This window comes from Pithys albifrons, chromosome 3, assembly GCF_047495875.1.
Source record: "Pithys albifrons albifrons isolate INPA30051 chromosome 3, PitAlb_v1, whole genome shotgun sequence".
NCBI classification, from domain to species: domain Eukaryota; kingdom Metazoa; phylum Chordata; class Aves; order Passeriformes; family Thamnophilidae; genus Pithys; species Pithys albifrons.
Window position 1 is genome coordinate 93,849,795 of NC_092460.1, and position 16,972 is coordinate 93,866,766.

Consider the following 16,972-nt stretch of genomic DNA (forward strand, 5'->3'; position numbering starts at 1 on the left):
GTTTCCTTGCTTGGATATGTACAAGTACCTGAAGTCACTAGTGTCGGACAGTGTGACCCTAGCATTGATAACTACAGGTTGAGAGCTGGAAAGGGCTTGAGACCAAAAAACAATGGTAGGTCATCATCTCAGAGAGTCCTTTAGAATTTAGAATGCCAAAACATCTGCATTAACAACAATGTACTCTACAGCAAAACTGTAAACCACAGTACATTCTCATATAAAACATACTGACAGGAATAAAAGACAGGAAGATAATTTTATCACAAGAAAATTTCAAAATCAGATATTTTCTACTCTTAGAGATTTTTGAATATCTGAGTCAATGCACTTGGAAGCACAGGGTCTCTGGATTAGACATAGGAACTCCATTCCAATTAATTCTGCAGGCTTCCACTTCCGAGCCAGTGGGTTACTGACAGTGTCTTCTGCAATGAGTCTCTCTGGCAACTAGGATGTTTCAGAGTTTGCTTCAGAGGTTATGCAGCTGCATTTCCATAATCCAGTTTTTAGAGCTCCATCTTGACACTGCAATTTCTCTTTCATTCTCCCTGAGGCTCAGTAAAATTCAGTCACACCTCTTTATATATAAGCATAACTTACATATTTTGCTTCATCTGTAAATCATGATTCCCCTCCCTCATTATATTATTGAAACACACCCACGAGGGACAGAAATATACAAAACTTCCTATGCTTATGCTTCCATTTTTGCCAATAAGGAAAGCTGGACCAAAAGACGTGACAAAGCCTGATGTTATATCTCTTAATCCATCACAGTTAGAAGCAGATATGATATGGAACTGGCCTATCTCCAACACATCAGCCCTTAAAAATGAAATTAACATGATGAGCATCCGCTTTTCTAAGTAATGTGAAAACTTTCAAATGGCATATCTTATACAAATATAAAATTTGGAAGTACAAGAGGAGTTGGCTGCCAAAAGACTCACCACAGCAAAGATGCTCAAAGGGCAAATGAAAGTCAAAGTTGTTCTAAGGATGACTTTTTCAGAATGCTTTTAACCATTATCATTGAGAAATCAGGGAAAAACCCCAAACTATTACCCATGGTTGGCATTGTAGCTAGGCAATAATATGGTGGCAAAAGAAGTATGTATGCATGTAATATGCAGTAAGTTAAACCTCGTCTGGAATGAGTTGCCTGTAGAACTGGAAGCAGGATAGCTGCACGAGCATGGCTCTGAGCCCAGACTAATTAGCCCTGCTGAGAACATGTTAACATGGCTATTTCACTTCCGGACCCCAGCTAACAGGGGTGAGCAGTAAAGCGTTACAGTATGAGGACAACTCAAATGGGTTTGGAGATCAATTATCTATACAGTTTAGCATTACACAGTACAGAAATACAAATAATGTTAATGACCCAGTTATCCCTAGTCACAGTAAAGGCATGGCTAGACTATTTCCAGGACAAGAAAAACACCTCAACTTTTACATACAAGCAGCCCTGTGGCAAAGCCCACCAGAGACCCTGGGCTTGGAGTCACAGCAGAATAGCTCCTGCCATTCGGGCAATACAAATTGCTTAAAGCACCAGACGGGAGGCAAGGTCATAGACTTGAACTCTGACCATGTTCATGGCTTTGGAAATAAATCACATCACCCAAAGGTGGAATGCAGGGTGTGTCCAGGGCTCTCGACTCAGGAGCTCTTAAAATGATTACATTCCAGTGTGCTTAGAAAGTACAGTTTAACCAAGAGGGCTGTGCCTAATTGCTATATTCTTGTCCCCAGGTACAGCGTGGTATATATAGGGGTGGAATGGCATTCAAAAAAAAAAAAACAACCAAAAAAAGACAAAGAGTTCACTTGTTCCCACTAGAACAAAGGTTGCTTCTGGATACTGAACACTTTGGGAAATATGGGAAAGCATCAAGGGCCAAAGTCTGATTTCTTGGCAGTTGAGGTCTCAGAAAGCAGTCTCTAAGACTGCATGCTCTGACTTTTGCAATACATCACCAAAACCATTAAAGAGAAGCTTGTAACACAGCAAATGTAAACCACTGTAATAATAAACAGGAATTTCATACTGCAGCAGAGAGACTACTGCTTTTGGCTAATTTCCACTCCATTCCAATAGAATGAGGTTTTAACCATGAAAAGATGTGTTTCTATATAGATAACAAACAAACAAAAGCCCTAACAACTTTCCTCCCTCACCAGAACCTTTCTGTGGATTCCTCTGTTAGGCTTTTTATTTCTCACTTTGTTTGAGTGAGGAAAATAGGAAGGAAACCTGTGTCTTTTCTGTGACTATATTTGTGCATATGCGAGGTTGTCAAAAACAGAATTATAATTCTGCCATCATTTAGTCGTGCATATACACAAAAATGCAGCTGACTTGTTGCTTGACTGCACAGGGCACAGTGCATGGATGCTGCAATTTTATTTATTTATTTATTTATTTATTTATTCAAAATCCTGTTTAGTGTGTAATGACTGTGTCATCTTCAGGTGATGAAATCTAGTTCAGCAGTGTGGGCTTGAAGATGATATAGCTGTAAAGGCTTATGCCTGTGTTTCTAGAAATAGAAGCAAGTGAGTCCATGCTCTTAAAGTCAAGGTTTGCATGATCATTTAATATATGTAAGTGTAACTATATGCATTTAAAACAAGAAATAAACTGCTGGCTAATCTTCAATAGCAATTTTTCTTTTTACTTATGCCATTACATGAAAAGAAGGCAAATAACCAAAAAGACTGTAATTTTTATTAAGCATGAACATAGCATAAGTAGTATCAGGTACTACAGACAGGGCAATGATACTCTTCTGTTTCCCTCAAACCAAAAACAGGAAATGCCATTTGCCATGATAAATTACACAACTGGTTCTGAAAGTGACTGTTGAAAGCCCTTCCTCCCTTGCCCCACTGATATCCCTTAGCAATACACAGAATTAAGATGACGTAACCTCCATGAGTGCTATGGAGTGCTACAGCGGTTGTGTCAGTACTGCACATGCTTCAGGACCCTGAGTATGGTCTGTTGAACAGGACAAGGGGCAGCTGTTTGACTCTGGGCAAAGAGCTGTCCCCAAGAGTATTATAGTCTTCTGGGTCTGAAAGTAGCTGGGAAAGGGGAATGCTTTCCAGAGACAATTTCCCCTAAGGGAGAGGATCAGTGAGAGACAGTATTGTTGAAACCTTAAAAACTAGCCAAAGAATAGGCTGCATTGACTAAGCCCCTTATTAAAAACAAAGCCTATTCTAATTTCAGCATGTGTTTTTGGCATTAATGTACAGGAGCCCTAAGGCACAGTGAGGTAGAGAGCCATTGAGTTCTGGTAGAAAAATCCCTGTATTTACATCAAGAAAATGACTTCAGAAGTTGCTGGGCTCCTCATATCCACTGTTATTTTCTGCTTACCAGGGAAAGAAGGCAAAGGCTTAACTTTGTGCTGTACAGGTCAAGTTAATGAGACAGTGCAAGTAGAAATTGTTATGTTATCAACTCTTGCAATCAAATTGTTCCCATATCAGAGACAATTAAGCATAGCAGATATTTCATACCAGAGCACAGATCCAGAACATCTTAGTCCATAAACATGAGTCTATCATCATATTTTAATTTATATTAAATACCCATAATAATTACATTTTTATTATAAAAATTAGCATTGTAATTTCTTTACTTGAAGGTAGTGAAAACAAGTGTACAGAAAAACAGGAGTCTGGATTATCAAAAGAATTCTGCAACCAGTCAGAAGTGCTCAGTAAATAAAGACACCAGTGCAAAATTAATAATAATAATAATCTTGCTTATCAGTTTTCTTCATTGTTCTGCTTTGGCTATTAAAAATATTTTTTTTCCATTAACATGACTATTCTACAAATTCAGTCTCATTTGAGGTATGACTATACATAGTCATTAGGCTTTCCTTACCATACATTTGCTTTTATTATGGTATCTTATCTCCTTTTTTCTCTCGGTAAAGGATGCTGGAAATCTCTAGCTAATATATCTTAGTTTACTCTCTCATGTGCTTTGACTTGAAAATGTTGTCTATCAATTTCTCCTAATGCATTAAGTGCTTTCTCATAATCACTAAATGCCATGTCTAGCTGCAAATCATATATGTTTGCATTTCCATTCTGCCATTAATCACACTGCTGTGAAATACTCAGCTAAAGATTATCCATTCTTTCGTCTGGCTAAAAACCTACTAGAGAACTGATTTATGAATGAGTTTTTTGTTTTCTTAACACTTTAGGTCAAGGACAGGAGTGTGAAGTGGCTGTGGTCACTGAAATCTCAACCGGAGCTTGTAGTTTGCTGGACTGCAGAGTTGGAGATTTACATATTCATACACTTGCCCACTCTTCATTAGCTGAATGGGTGCTCTTCTCCCAGACACATCTTATTGCAAATCACAACTTACTGCTTTTGTTCATTTGCTAATATTCAAGTTTCTCAAGAAGATAATTTTCACTTCCAGGAGAGTCACATTTGTCAGAAAATGCAGGTCAATGAAACCTTCTGAATAAAATATAGACATGTAGCTACTTGTGTGACTGCTCGGATGGTGTTGCTGACAGCTAATTCATCATGAGACAGACATTTGCTCAAAGCTTAAATTTATTAATATGAAGGCAGCTTTAAAGTCTCATTTTACTGACTTTTACCAGTGATTCCTGGGTACCTGGATTCACTGAGGACCTGAGGGCAGGATGGGAACACTTATACTGACTGCTTCTGTTCCCACAGGATGTAAGAACAGAATGTCCTATGGGACAAGGGAGTGGATAGAGAGTGAGTCTGACACAAAAGTCAGGCCTTCTGCTGCTGCAGAAGGAAGACCTCAGTAAAATCAGCTCTTAAACAGCAAACTACACTGATTGCTGTCTTCATGTGCAGGAACTGTTTTTTCTCCTCATTATCATATGGGGAAGCTTCTGCCTTTGACAGAGATTCCCCTTCAAAAAGAGTGAAGACCTGAGTCTGCATATGCCGTAGGGGTAGAAATCCATACGGGGCAAACCCAGGCACAATGAAAGAGAAAGTGAATGCAGCAATCATTTAAAGGAGGCCAGATACCAGCCAAATGAACTTTTTACATTGCAGCAGACCTGGGGGCAGGTTCCTACTGGTCAGTGGGTCAAGGATTATGCTTCTTCCCAAGGGAGGGAAGTTCTGAGCAAATGTGGGTGTAGTTCAGAAATTATATACAGTTTTAGCCTCCCTTCACCCGAACTGATTAGCAGGAATGTGCAGAAACAAACAACTGACCCTAGCTCTCAGTAAAGCCCAGGAATATGTACAGAGTTAGGCTGAAGGGATGGGCTTGTACATCCATGTATTCAGTGGGCACTTTTCATGAAGATCCAAATACATTACAACCATATACACTTTGACATGTCAGTCTTCACTGAAAGCTCATGAAACAAAGCAGGTTGCTGTTGCATTTCTGAAGGTCAATACTTTATAATTTGGATACAGGATTATAATTTATAAGCATATTAGCTTTTTAAAAAGAGGCACACGGTAAATATCAAGTCTATTTTTTGACAAGTAAATTTCAGATGGCATTCGTAATCTATTATCAGAAAAATTACTATGTCAGCTTATTGGGTTACAAAGGGGAAAACAGATTTCTCACAGAAACAAACTAAACTTTGTTTAGTTTTGGTTTTTCTGTTTGGTTTTTTGTTTTTTTTTTCCTTTTTTTCCCCTTAAACTAAATTAAGAAGCTAGAGTCCTTACCTTACAAACTCTCCCAACTCTGGAAAGGATTGTCTTGTCAGATGTGCCACTATCTTGTGATATTTCTCGAAAAAAGAAGTAGATTTTATCATCATCTGGGTTATAGGTGTCTGGGATGGGAAAAGTTCCAATAAATTTTGCTCCTAGAAATTAAGAAAAAAAATGAGATTAAAAACATGAAGAAAAGCCTTAGTACCTGCTAATAAAACTCTGCATTTATGTTGCATCTTCCAGTGAAATAAAAATATCACTACAGAGACATGCAGTGTTGAGTTTCTTACTAACTCCAAGTGAAAACCATCACAGAATCTGAAGTATTTACCTTTAATATGATGTTTTTGTATATATGCCTTCCTACCACTTGCATAAATACGCAGCACTGGTTATCATTCTCTGAAAACAGAATAACTCAGTACAAAATACTGCCTAAACAAATCGACCTTACTGCTCGTGCCACCAATAAAAAGCTAGGTGGATTTTCTGGTAGAAATTAAATTAATTTAATTACACATTGCAGCAGTTATGAATACAGAAATACACTACTGTTTACTAGAGATAGTTTACAAAGGAATGGAAGAACCTTTACTGGTGTATGGGATTAAAAATTCAATATAAATGAAAACTTTTGCAGTTAAAAGTTTCCTACATATCTGTGATACAGCAATTTTGCCGATTTTATCTACCAAGTCCAATACAGCGTCATGTTGGGATCCCCCAGTTAGCACAGTCAACTCTAAAACTGCCTAGTCAGTCTTAAGGACACAGTTCCTTGTGGATGCAAACAGACTAGCAATATCAATGTAATGATTTGTTTGGGTTATTTAAATCTGGGTTTTTTTGCAAGAAAAGCCTTGTCTTGACATACTAGGCCATTATATTATTTCTGGCCTCTTCCAAAGCAAGTTTGGATGTCTGTCTACATCTTACAGCCTTGCCTACTAGGTCAAGATGTTCTTTGCTGTCTTTCTCAGCTCCCTTGTCCATGGTCTCCAATCCTGCTCCGCCTGCTCACTACTTGAGGGCTTTAATTTTGGTGGGGATTTTTTTGTTGTTTTGTTTTTTTTTTCCTTTTTTCCTTTAAATCTTTCACTAAAATCAGAAATTAAAGTAATCCAGGGGTCCCTGACTGCAGCAGAGCAGGCAACAACACTGTCTTGCAAAAGTGAACTTGAGGCAATGAGTTTTAAGACATTCCCCAGTGTGCTAGAATAGATGAGCTCTTCTGTGGGCACTTGAATCAATGATGCTTTTCTTTAAACAGAAGTGACTATACAAATACCGTGCAAAGAGACCCTTGACTCTAAAATACATTCTTTCAGCAATAAAATACACAGTCTTTGTCCCTCATTATCAGGTAGGGTGCAGTGGAAAGCAATAAGGAGGGTGGTGGAAGAATGCAGAGCAAATAGAGCACATTGGTGATATGGGGGGAATGGTATTAACAGCTTTCAATGTATCTTCATGCTTTTGTCCTTTTCATAATGATTCTTACTTTATACTAGCTTAGAGGAATTTTCACTGAGAACTCTAGAGTACACAGAAGGAAAAAAAGGGAGCCCTTGATTCAAAAGTTTGCAGTAAAAGGCCTGAGACAAAATGGGATGTATTTAAGTGCTCAGTGTGCACCTTTGTGACAGAAGAGTAAATTTATGGATCAAAATAGCCACAGTTGTTGCTTCCATTTTAAACCTTTCTGACACTAGAGAATGGCGTCAGCAGGAAAAATTAAATGATGCAGGCATCCAGATCTATAAATTTAAGGTAGGATTTCCAAACAAGCCTGAGGAAAATATTCAATTACCCCTCAGGGCCTGTAAGGCTACTTTGAAGATTAAACCTCTAAGCATGAATAAATACGTAAGTATTCTTCCAGTATGGTTTCTTAAATATGCGGTTAGCTAAATAGCCATTTAATAGGAAAACCTGCAAAACACTTCTATACCATACTTTTGCAATTCTCATCCATTTTTTTAATCCCCATTCACAGAACAAAACACTGAATGCATGGGGTTTTTTTAAATTAAACTTCATTGCTTTCCTTGGCAAGCCAAATGCAAAAACAAATGTCTCAATACCAATTCCTGGAACAGATTTAGAAGAATCTCTAACAAATTAAAGAAACACAAATATTTAATGATTTTAAATCACAATTGAAAACTCTAAAGTTGAAAGTTAAATCCAAACAAAAATACACTGTAAAAGATATGAAGACAAAGAAAGTGAAAACAATTTAATGGAAGAGATAATGATCTGGAAAGCACATTATGTTCTGCAAGCGAGATCTTTGTCTCATCTTTTCTAACCCACCCATCCAACATATAAAAGTGCATTTTAACTGTGAATTAGACTTTTGGATTCTTTGCATGGGAAACATTAATAATGATGATTTTAAACCATTGTTTGTTTTCCCATACACAGAATAGGGGATTACAGACATGATGAGCTCTGACAATAGATGGTACAGGTATTGCTCATGTTTTTTTAAACATTTTCATGTGGCCTAGTGGGAAAAGCTGATATACCTGGTCCTTCATTGCTGGATTGGCTGGAGTGATCATGTTTGCTGTTGGTTACCTGCTGGCTGTCACACCCTTCTAAAACCAGTAACAATTTTAGGCAATGCAACCATGTGTGCCTCAGTAAGACCTACGAAGATGTCAGGCTCAGAAAAAGAAGACAGTAAAGGACTAGCAGTCCCAGAACATGAAGAAATGAAAAAGCAACCCGAAGCAGTGGAAGGCAGCAGGTCTATGTAGCTGGGCTGCCAGAAACATGAACCGGATAGATAAAGTGCAAAGGATAGTTCTCACCTTGATTACCATAAACACCTAGAAGTCAATTTCCTAACCCATAATCATCTGTCCTCTCTTAGGGAGGGACAAAGTGACAATGAATAATCCTATTTAAAGACAGATTCCTACAATAAGCAGGGTGACTCACCCTCTGGAAGTGTCACCTCTCTCAGTAAATTACAGAGACAAGCAAAAGGATTGAGCTCAGACAGGATGCAAGCTTTTGCCTTTCAGAGCTAAGAGAGCTGAATCCCATCCAAAGTTTGCAGGATATAAAGAAATCATTGCCTGCGAGTCTTTACCCTGGAAAAGATGACTAAATTGCTATGAAAAAAAAATTACAAGGTAAAAAAAAAAAAGAGAGGTGAATGCAATTCAGGGAAGCCCTCGTTCCAGCTATGGCCTTAGCTTCCTATGAAGGAGGGAGGAATATGGAGCAGTTTAGTGCATGCCTGTGTGTAGCACTTGGGTATTCCACCACAGGATGCTCTCCTCTGCCCACTGGGGTGGAGTGGGGCAGACTGGGTTCCAGTGGGCGGCTTTGCCATCCGGAGAGGGGCCACCAGCCCCATGTGTCTCATCCCAGGCGACAGCCACAGGGGAGGCAGCTCCAGTCAGTGGCTGTGGGAACGCCTGATCAGGCAGCTCTGCGGGAGAAGGGCTGACGTCTTAGCAGCGGCAGCATCCCCTCTGCTTCAGTGCCACCGCATGCAGGAGTGTGAGCATGTGTGAGCGTGAGTCATGGGAAAGATTAGCTGCCTTCCTCCTTTTCTCCTCTGTGGAGCTGCTATTCAGTCATTGAGATTAAGACATGTCTTAATTAGTCAAGATAGAGATGCCCTGAAAGGAACTGGAAGGTATCCCACGCATTTTTTTCTTATGCTTTGTCTTTCCATCCCTTCCCTCAGGAAAGGATAATTCTGTTTCCAGAAACAGAGTAAGACTAAACTTTAAAAAATATTAAGGTGTATTATAGAAAAACTTCCTTGGCCCTCTGGAAGAAAACAAGCTATACATTTTATGCTTATCCTAAGCAAAACATGAGTTATGCCTGAAAATAATTTATTTCTAATTGTAGAATTATTCAAGCATGTAAAACTTCTCCTGGAAGTCTAACACATGCTTGGTAAATGGGTGGTAGACTTAGGGAAGAAGGGATTTAGATGAGATGAGAGTTTTAAACCTGAAATCAAGTAAACATTTTCTTTATACCAAAATGTTCTGAAAGCACAAAAGTATGTAATTGGTAACATTACACAATAAACTACAAATATATTGGCTGCCTTATGGCTTAGTGCAGAAATGATCCTGTCATTTCGAGTTTCACTCAAAATTTTATCCAGCCTTAAAAGGTCTGTTTCAAAATATTAAAAGCACCTAGTTTATATCTATGCCTCTTAGTATAACACTGCATGGATTGTGTATGTGAAGTCTTAGACAGAGTGTGGCTGTAGATTTTTATATGGCTGGAAACAAGGTAAACTTGAAGAATATTATGGGGTCTTCAGTGTTTATATAGTGTGGGGTAATTTTCACTTCACAGTCTAGCACACTAAAGCTGCTTTTCAAACCCAGACATATTAATATACTATTCTCCTTAGAAAACTCTTACAGACACTTTAAGTGAAAACGGAATAAATCATGAATCAATCTAAAGAAGAAAGACAGACTTCCCCTACCCAGCTTTCAAACTAGAACACATAAACATTTCTCAAACCTACCGTTTATTCTGTTCTCTTGTACTGTTCCCTTGTCTGTTCATGTAGTAACAACAATAACATAAAGAAATGTTTGGAACTGGATGTTTAAGCTGTAAGTTCTTCTGGGCTGGAAACTGAACCCTGTATTGCTCATCGAGGTGGATCTATACTAATGATAACACCAGGGCCCCCAGGGCCAAACCACAGTAAATATCTAATTTTTTAGCATATTTGCATCCCTTAGGAAAGCAGCTTCCCAGTCATCTTTCCGTGCTGAGCATCTGTGGGCCATCAGTGATAAAACTGGATATGCAGTTGCAAGGTTAATTACAGCTCATGAACCCATCCTGGTCCATGTAACAGCCAATTGCTGATATGCATTGCACCAGGGGTGTGTGGAAACGAGACGCAGGAGATAGAGGTGGGACGACAAAGGTTTTGAGTACAGGAGATGGAAGTGGGATAGGTAAGCAGGGTCAGATGTGTGATTTTTCTAGCTGTCTGTAAGACTGCTCCTATTTGGGAAGTTAAAAGTTACTTGAAGTGGTTTCTGCTTTTTCTCCTCGTCTCACAGCAGAAATCCTGGGTTACGGCATTACATCTGGACAGAAATGTAAAGCAACAGTAGAGAAGAAGAAAGAGAAGGGGTAGGGAAAAATAATTAAGAAAAAACCCCAACATTTCCTCTTGTTGAGGCCTCAAAGAGTTAAGAAGCAAAATTATCTTTTTTAAAAGTTGTCTGCTGGGAAGACAACTTAACCCTGTGGTCAGCAGGCCCTGGCTTTACAATACACCCATAATAGTTACAGAGGCATCCTGAACCAGTGCCAGTGTTGCCACATCTTTAAAGACAGTTGATGGCTAAAAGGGAGATGCTTTAATTGAGCAGGGTTAGTTTGTGAGTGAAGTTTTCCATGTTACTCTGTGTGTGGCTTCAGACTGGCTGGGTGCAAATGCAGCCAGTTTTTTAGAGGGTTTACTAGCTCAGAATGTTTTTAACGGGCAAGAAAGAGCAGTGTTTTGCTTGGGAAGCTATTTTTGTGTGCCCTTAGTGGTTTTAAAATGATCCTCACAGCAACAAAGGGTGTTATACCCCTTAAAAAAAAAAAAAAAGGAAAGGAAAAGGAAAAAAAAAGACCTCCTAACCTAAAAATGTGGAATTTCTGGTCTGTCATTTCAACATGCTGTATGGAACAGCTTTTAAACAGTGATCAGAAAAAATGTTTTTCAAAAAAAATATTGCAGCAAGACTGGAAATAGAAGCATTTAAGTCATGATATTACTCCAATTACAGGACTATACACACATCCACACATCAAAGATGGTAAGTATGATTAGGTCTTATGTTCCTACTCTTTCCCTAATTAGCATTTTCACCTCTGTGACTTTTCTCAAGTGCATTTTTGTTCCACTGAGCTTATTTTAAAAAAGCCTATGTAATCCAAAGATAGCATGATACAATATTTATATCCGTAGTTACTGGACACATACTTATGTAAGAAAGGAGCTATTAACTTCTGAGGGGCAGGAACAATGCAAATGACAACAGCATATGTTTGGGATCTTACCAGTAAGCCAGTAGTGTTCAGAAATGTCAGTTCTGATGTAATGGTGGTCGTGAGAAGGACCCAGAGACCGTGTTAGAGCAGTGTCTTTGCCAAGGAAATCAGAAGCTGTTCCAGCATAAAGATACTCATCTGCAAATAAAAAAGAAATAGAGTTTCTACAGCTGTGGGACAAACAAAATTGAAACTATTTATGCTTGTTTGGGTGAACAACACCTGTGTGTAATTGATCTATGAACTCATTTATAATGTTTTAAAGTACTATTGACTCATATTGTAAGCGGTTTTGGGGTTCTGTGAATTTACTTACATTTAAGTGACAGTAGTATTTGTAATTACATGCCTGAGAAGTAAAGGAGTCCAAGACTAATTTTCAGATCTAGTCACTCAGAAAAGTAAATTCCCCAGGCTTTAATGGGTACTGGGCTCTTAAAAGGTACAAAGGTGTCCTCAGTCTGAGCACCCTGCCCCATGAACCTGGGGGCTGTGGTGAGGACACAACCATCTATCCATTCAGTCTAACTCTTGTGTCCCAGGCTTGCCACAGCTTTGCTGCTCCTGGGCTTGAGCTAGAAAAACATGATGGATGTTTCCTCATGGGAATTTTGCGTCTTGGCCCATTCCTGCTGTAGGGATCCCCATTTAACACTTAACTCACAAAGCAGAATTCAGGCACTATGGGAATTTTTTTGCAATTATTTAACATGCTCATGGCAGGAATATGGCTACAAACCCAAATCGTCATCGTTTTAACACAGAGAGTGGCCTCACTAAAATAAATGACACATCTTGCTTCACTAAGACAGTCACAATCTGCTTTACAAAGAAACTACTCCTATAACACAGTGCTGCGGGTTTGCTGTCATTGCAGTCACTATTTACTCCTCTGTCAGCTTTGTGGGCACTGAAAACGCTAAGAAATGCACAGTATTTTCTGTTTCCCTTCAGATCTCAGTACTTTTCAAAAATAACTGATGAAGCACTATCACTGTGAATTTACTTTTACCACACAGTGCATTTTACAACACTTTTTCCTGTACAATAACAAGACAGCTTTATTGGTTGGAAGAGGCTGTTTCTTTTTTTCTGTTTAATGACTTGCAACAATAAATTCCTACAGTTGGTAAAAATAAAAAGTTCATATTCATAAATGATAATCACATAAAAAGCTATTTGATGCATAAAAATCCCCTTCCAAGAGTGCCTTCTCCAGGTTTTCTGGTACTCCAGGGTGGAAACATTTCACAAGATCTTTTAGAGAGAAGCCTTTGTTCAAAATGAATGCAGAAGAAATACCATTCAACATAGATGTTTGTGCTTTCATTTCAGAAAGATGTAAACGCACTTAAAAAGTAAGATCAAGGGGAAAACAAAGACAACAAGCCAACACACAACCCATGATCCACAAGCACTTTATTTGTCCAAAAAAAGATCTATCATCTTTCTTTTTACCTCGTTATTATTGTTACTTCTGCATTATTTCCATGACAGTTTTGGAAAGCACATCTTTCAGACAGCATGTCGCCTTTGAAAGGAAACAATAGTGCTTTCTGAAAGGTATTTGTCATAATGAGGAATGGGCAGGGTAATTGGTGTTTGCTAACTGACAGGCACTCAGCAATCGATAAATCTGAAGGACTAACAGAAATTCACCATTCTTGCTTAGGTTCTGCTGACAAGGCATTTTCAGCACTTCTCTCAGCTCTTGGTATCTCTCATTCCAAGTTCCAGTTATGTCCTAGACAGTTTTGTGAGTGGTAATTTGTAATAGAGGATGGATGATGAGCAGGTGATTTTTCAGTCAAAAAGACTAGTTGTTTAATTTATCTGTGGAATTTACTTGGGGAGAAATGTCATGTAGGACTCAATGAGAGACTAGTTATTTCTGCAAAGAATGAAAATTACTCAGCTGTGTTAACTTACATATATAAAAATGAAAATATAAACAGCTATTATTTAGCTCATAAATATCTCAGTGTTTTCTAAAAGATAAAAGTAATCTTTATTATCATTTAGAAAGTAAATAAAACTAGACAGAGAGAAGTGACATGCCGAGGTTTAGTCCTGTGATCAGTATCAGAGATGGGAAATGATCTTCCCTGAGTTCCAGGGCAGTATCTAATCCATAAAATATACTGATCTCAGTACATTTGGCATCCAAAGATAGACCAAAAACACATTCTCTGGTCAGGCCTGTAACTCTTTACATTGTTCCTTGTACATTATTATGAAGCATTTGACACCCGGCACGGTCAAAAAAGGGATATGAGAACACCCTGACCATTAGTTTTATTTAGCCCAAAAACTCTAATGTAGCAAAGTTCATGTCCTAGGTAGCTTAAAGACAGCAGCTTCTTCACTTCACAAGACTTAGCAGAACAGTCAAAACACTAGAGTGCTACTGAAATTAGGCAATGCTGTAATAAATCACAGAGTTTTATTGCATTAAAAAAAAAGTAAAAAAAAGTTAAAGTTTCTAGAGTCCCATTTTAAAAATAGACTTCATGGTCAATAAACAGTACTAGGGGTCTCTGAGAAGAATAAGCACTGGCTTTAATCTATTGTTTTTAATAAAGGAAGTCCTGCCCCATCTGTAGGGTCAGAATCACAAATCATCTATCTTATTATCCGAGAATAAAGACTGAACATTAGTCATATTCTTTTTATAACACAGAGTGACCGATACTTCAAAGCACTGTCACCACTGCTCTTTGGCTGTAAATGAAAACGTCATGGTGCTTCACTCTTATCTGGTATTCATATGCTTGAAAGACAAGTTAAATGAAAATTGTCCAAAGCTATGAACCAAACCATGACAAAAGTAGCTCTTATAGTGATTTGAAATGCGGAGGTCAAGCTGACATTCCTTGGCCCCGATGTCAGACCACACAGCGCTGTGATGCACGCAGCAGGCAGACTGCACTATCTTGTTCCTCGGCTCCCAGCTTCAGAAGTGGCTACTCAAGTAAATAGAAACCTCAAAAATGTATTTATGGAAATAGTGAATGTCAGCAGACTTCAAAGGGCAGAACATATTGATAATTGCAGAAAGAGGCCCAGAAGGGCTTCAAACATTCTCTGTCCATGTGGGTTTTTTTGTTGTCTTCTTAAAGGAGCAATGACTGGGTGAGGATGAAACCGCCTTCCTGCCCAGCTGACAGAGGCTTCACAACCATACCAATGCCTCTGTTTGTATTGCTGCCTTTCCAGCTCTTTGGTGTCTGAGGGTTTCCTCAGCTCTGAAAGCACAAACCAGCACTGGAAACACAACCAGAGCCAGAGGAGCTCCAGCAATGACATCCTCCGAGCCCCTGACCCTGGGCTCACATCCAAAGCCATTAGATGTCTGAGAAGAGCACCTGACTCTCATGGTTTCTTACCTGCCATCACTGAAGCAAATGGCTGCTGAGGATCAAAAGGGCACTTCAACCTGCCGGACTCCAAGCTCTGAGTATCCAGACGGAATACCATTTCCTGAGAATAAACACGTATTCATTATCCTGTGTGGCTACAATGAAAAACTCACTTAGACAACCTGTTCTAACATACATAGGGAAGGTGTGTTAGATCATGCTGCTGTCACCTCAGCATTGATGTTTACAGTCTGTAACTGTTTTATATCGGAAATTTTTTTCACTCACTGTTCTACTGTGTCCTGGTCACTCTATAGTGAAACACAAATCTTATTTCTACTCAAATTAAAAGCTGGTTTGTATTTAAAAGGCACCAGCTTCTATTTGGGAAAGTGCTGATAGACTGTGTTGCAACAGGAGACCTCGAAGGAATTCTGTCTGACTCTGAAATTTCTCCAGGGACTGCTGAATAATGTTCACAGCAGACACAGTTCAGCCACTTTTAAATGAAAGCAGCATTTGTTCTCTGTTATTTTTAATAAGGCTAATGATACAAGAGTTATCACAATAGATCCTTCCTTGTAGTTTCCCCAATAGACTGCGATTAATTCCTGGGTCACAAAACAAGGGTAGAGAGGAAGATAAGAAAAATAAATTATTTAAAAATTATTCCTGATGTTTTCAGTGGGCAATCAACAACTCAATTCCTCTAGGCATCAATTTGAAGTTTTATTATAGTTTTGAATTGCCAACAAAGATTCTTTTACTTGCCCCTTTCATTACTTTCCTGAAAATATGCTTAACCTGAAACCTATGGAGAGTCCTGCTGAAGGCAAATTGATAGCTCAGAGGAGTAAAGTGAAGTCTCTGCAGGTATGAGACCTAACCTTCAGAATTCTGCTCCCATTAAGAGAAAGAAGTTTGCCTACAGAAGTCTTTTAACATACTTTCCTACCTACAGTGATAGTTAAAGTGTTCAGGAATTAAATCAATGTGGGTTAATGTCTATTGTAGAGACAAAACTTTTGAAACTATTTTTTTAAAAAATAATCAAAACACTTACTTAAAACAATTACTTAAAAGAGGGTGAAATTACTTTAATGGCTCATTTCTATACCTCTGCCTTGCAAGAGGGTACAAATGACACGCAAGTACACCCAAAGATGGACACATAGGGTTAGACTTCACAACACATTAATTCCATTCATCCTTAATGCACATCAGATTATAAATGACCAAACCTTTCTATTTTATTGAGGTGCCTCCTAAACTCTCTAGGTTCAGAGGACTAAGCACAGGATATTGAATAATTAAGCTCCTTAAAAGAAAAGAAAAATCAATTCCAATCTGTGAGCATAAATTCCATTTCCTCCAGCCATCCTAACTCATACAAAGAAGAATTTAATCATCAAACAACTCTTTTTACCTTTCCAAACCTGTGGAATATCAGGCAAACCAAATTGTCAGGCTACTGAAGTGAGCCCACTAAAACATAAAACTAAACCGAAAATTAATCATTCCTTTTTTTTTTTCTGACAGTGCTATGCTAGTGTTCCATTCTTCTTTCTTCTAGGATGTGCAATCCTGAGCTCAGAGAACGCTTGCCTTATCACATGTGAAGAGGCTTTCTGCAAGGCCAGCAGTACCCATGGGACTGAGGGAGTTATAGATCAACATCAAATATTTCAGACTTCCCCATATAAACTAATGGACACCACCAGGCACTCACACAGAATTAGCCTCCTGCTTTCACTTCAGGCAAAGCTTTCAAAGAAAAGAGCATCCCTTGGAGAGCTGTGGCTGACAGCACCAATCGGGCCAAGCCTCTTCTTCACCA

The 16,972-nt window shown here is 38.7% G+C and overlaps 1 protein-coding gene across 3 annotated transcripts in view; it reads right to left on the minus strand.

Moving 5' to 3' along the window:
- Positions 1-16,972, minus strand: part of SEMA3D (semaphorin 3D) — a 143,814-nt gene that overhangs the window by 50,479 nt on the left and 76,363 nt on the right. For all 3 annotated transcript variants that reach the window (XM_071552746.1, XM_071552745.1, XM_071552747.1), the window contains exons 6-8: positions 15,163-15,256; positions 11,786-11,914; positions 5,726-5,868 (exon numbers count right to left, since the gene is read on the minus strand). In XM_071552746.1, the coding sequence (XP_071408847.1) occupies positions 5,726-5,868; positions 11,786-11,914; positions 15,163-15,256 (366 nt within the window). The remainder of the gene's footprint in view (positions 1-5,725; positions 5,869-11,785; positions 11,915-15,162; positions 15,257-16,972) is intronic.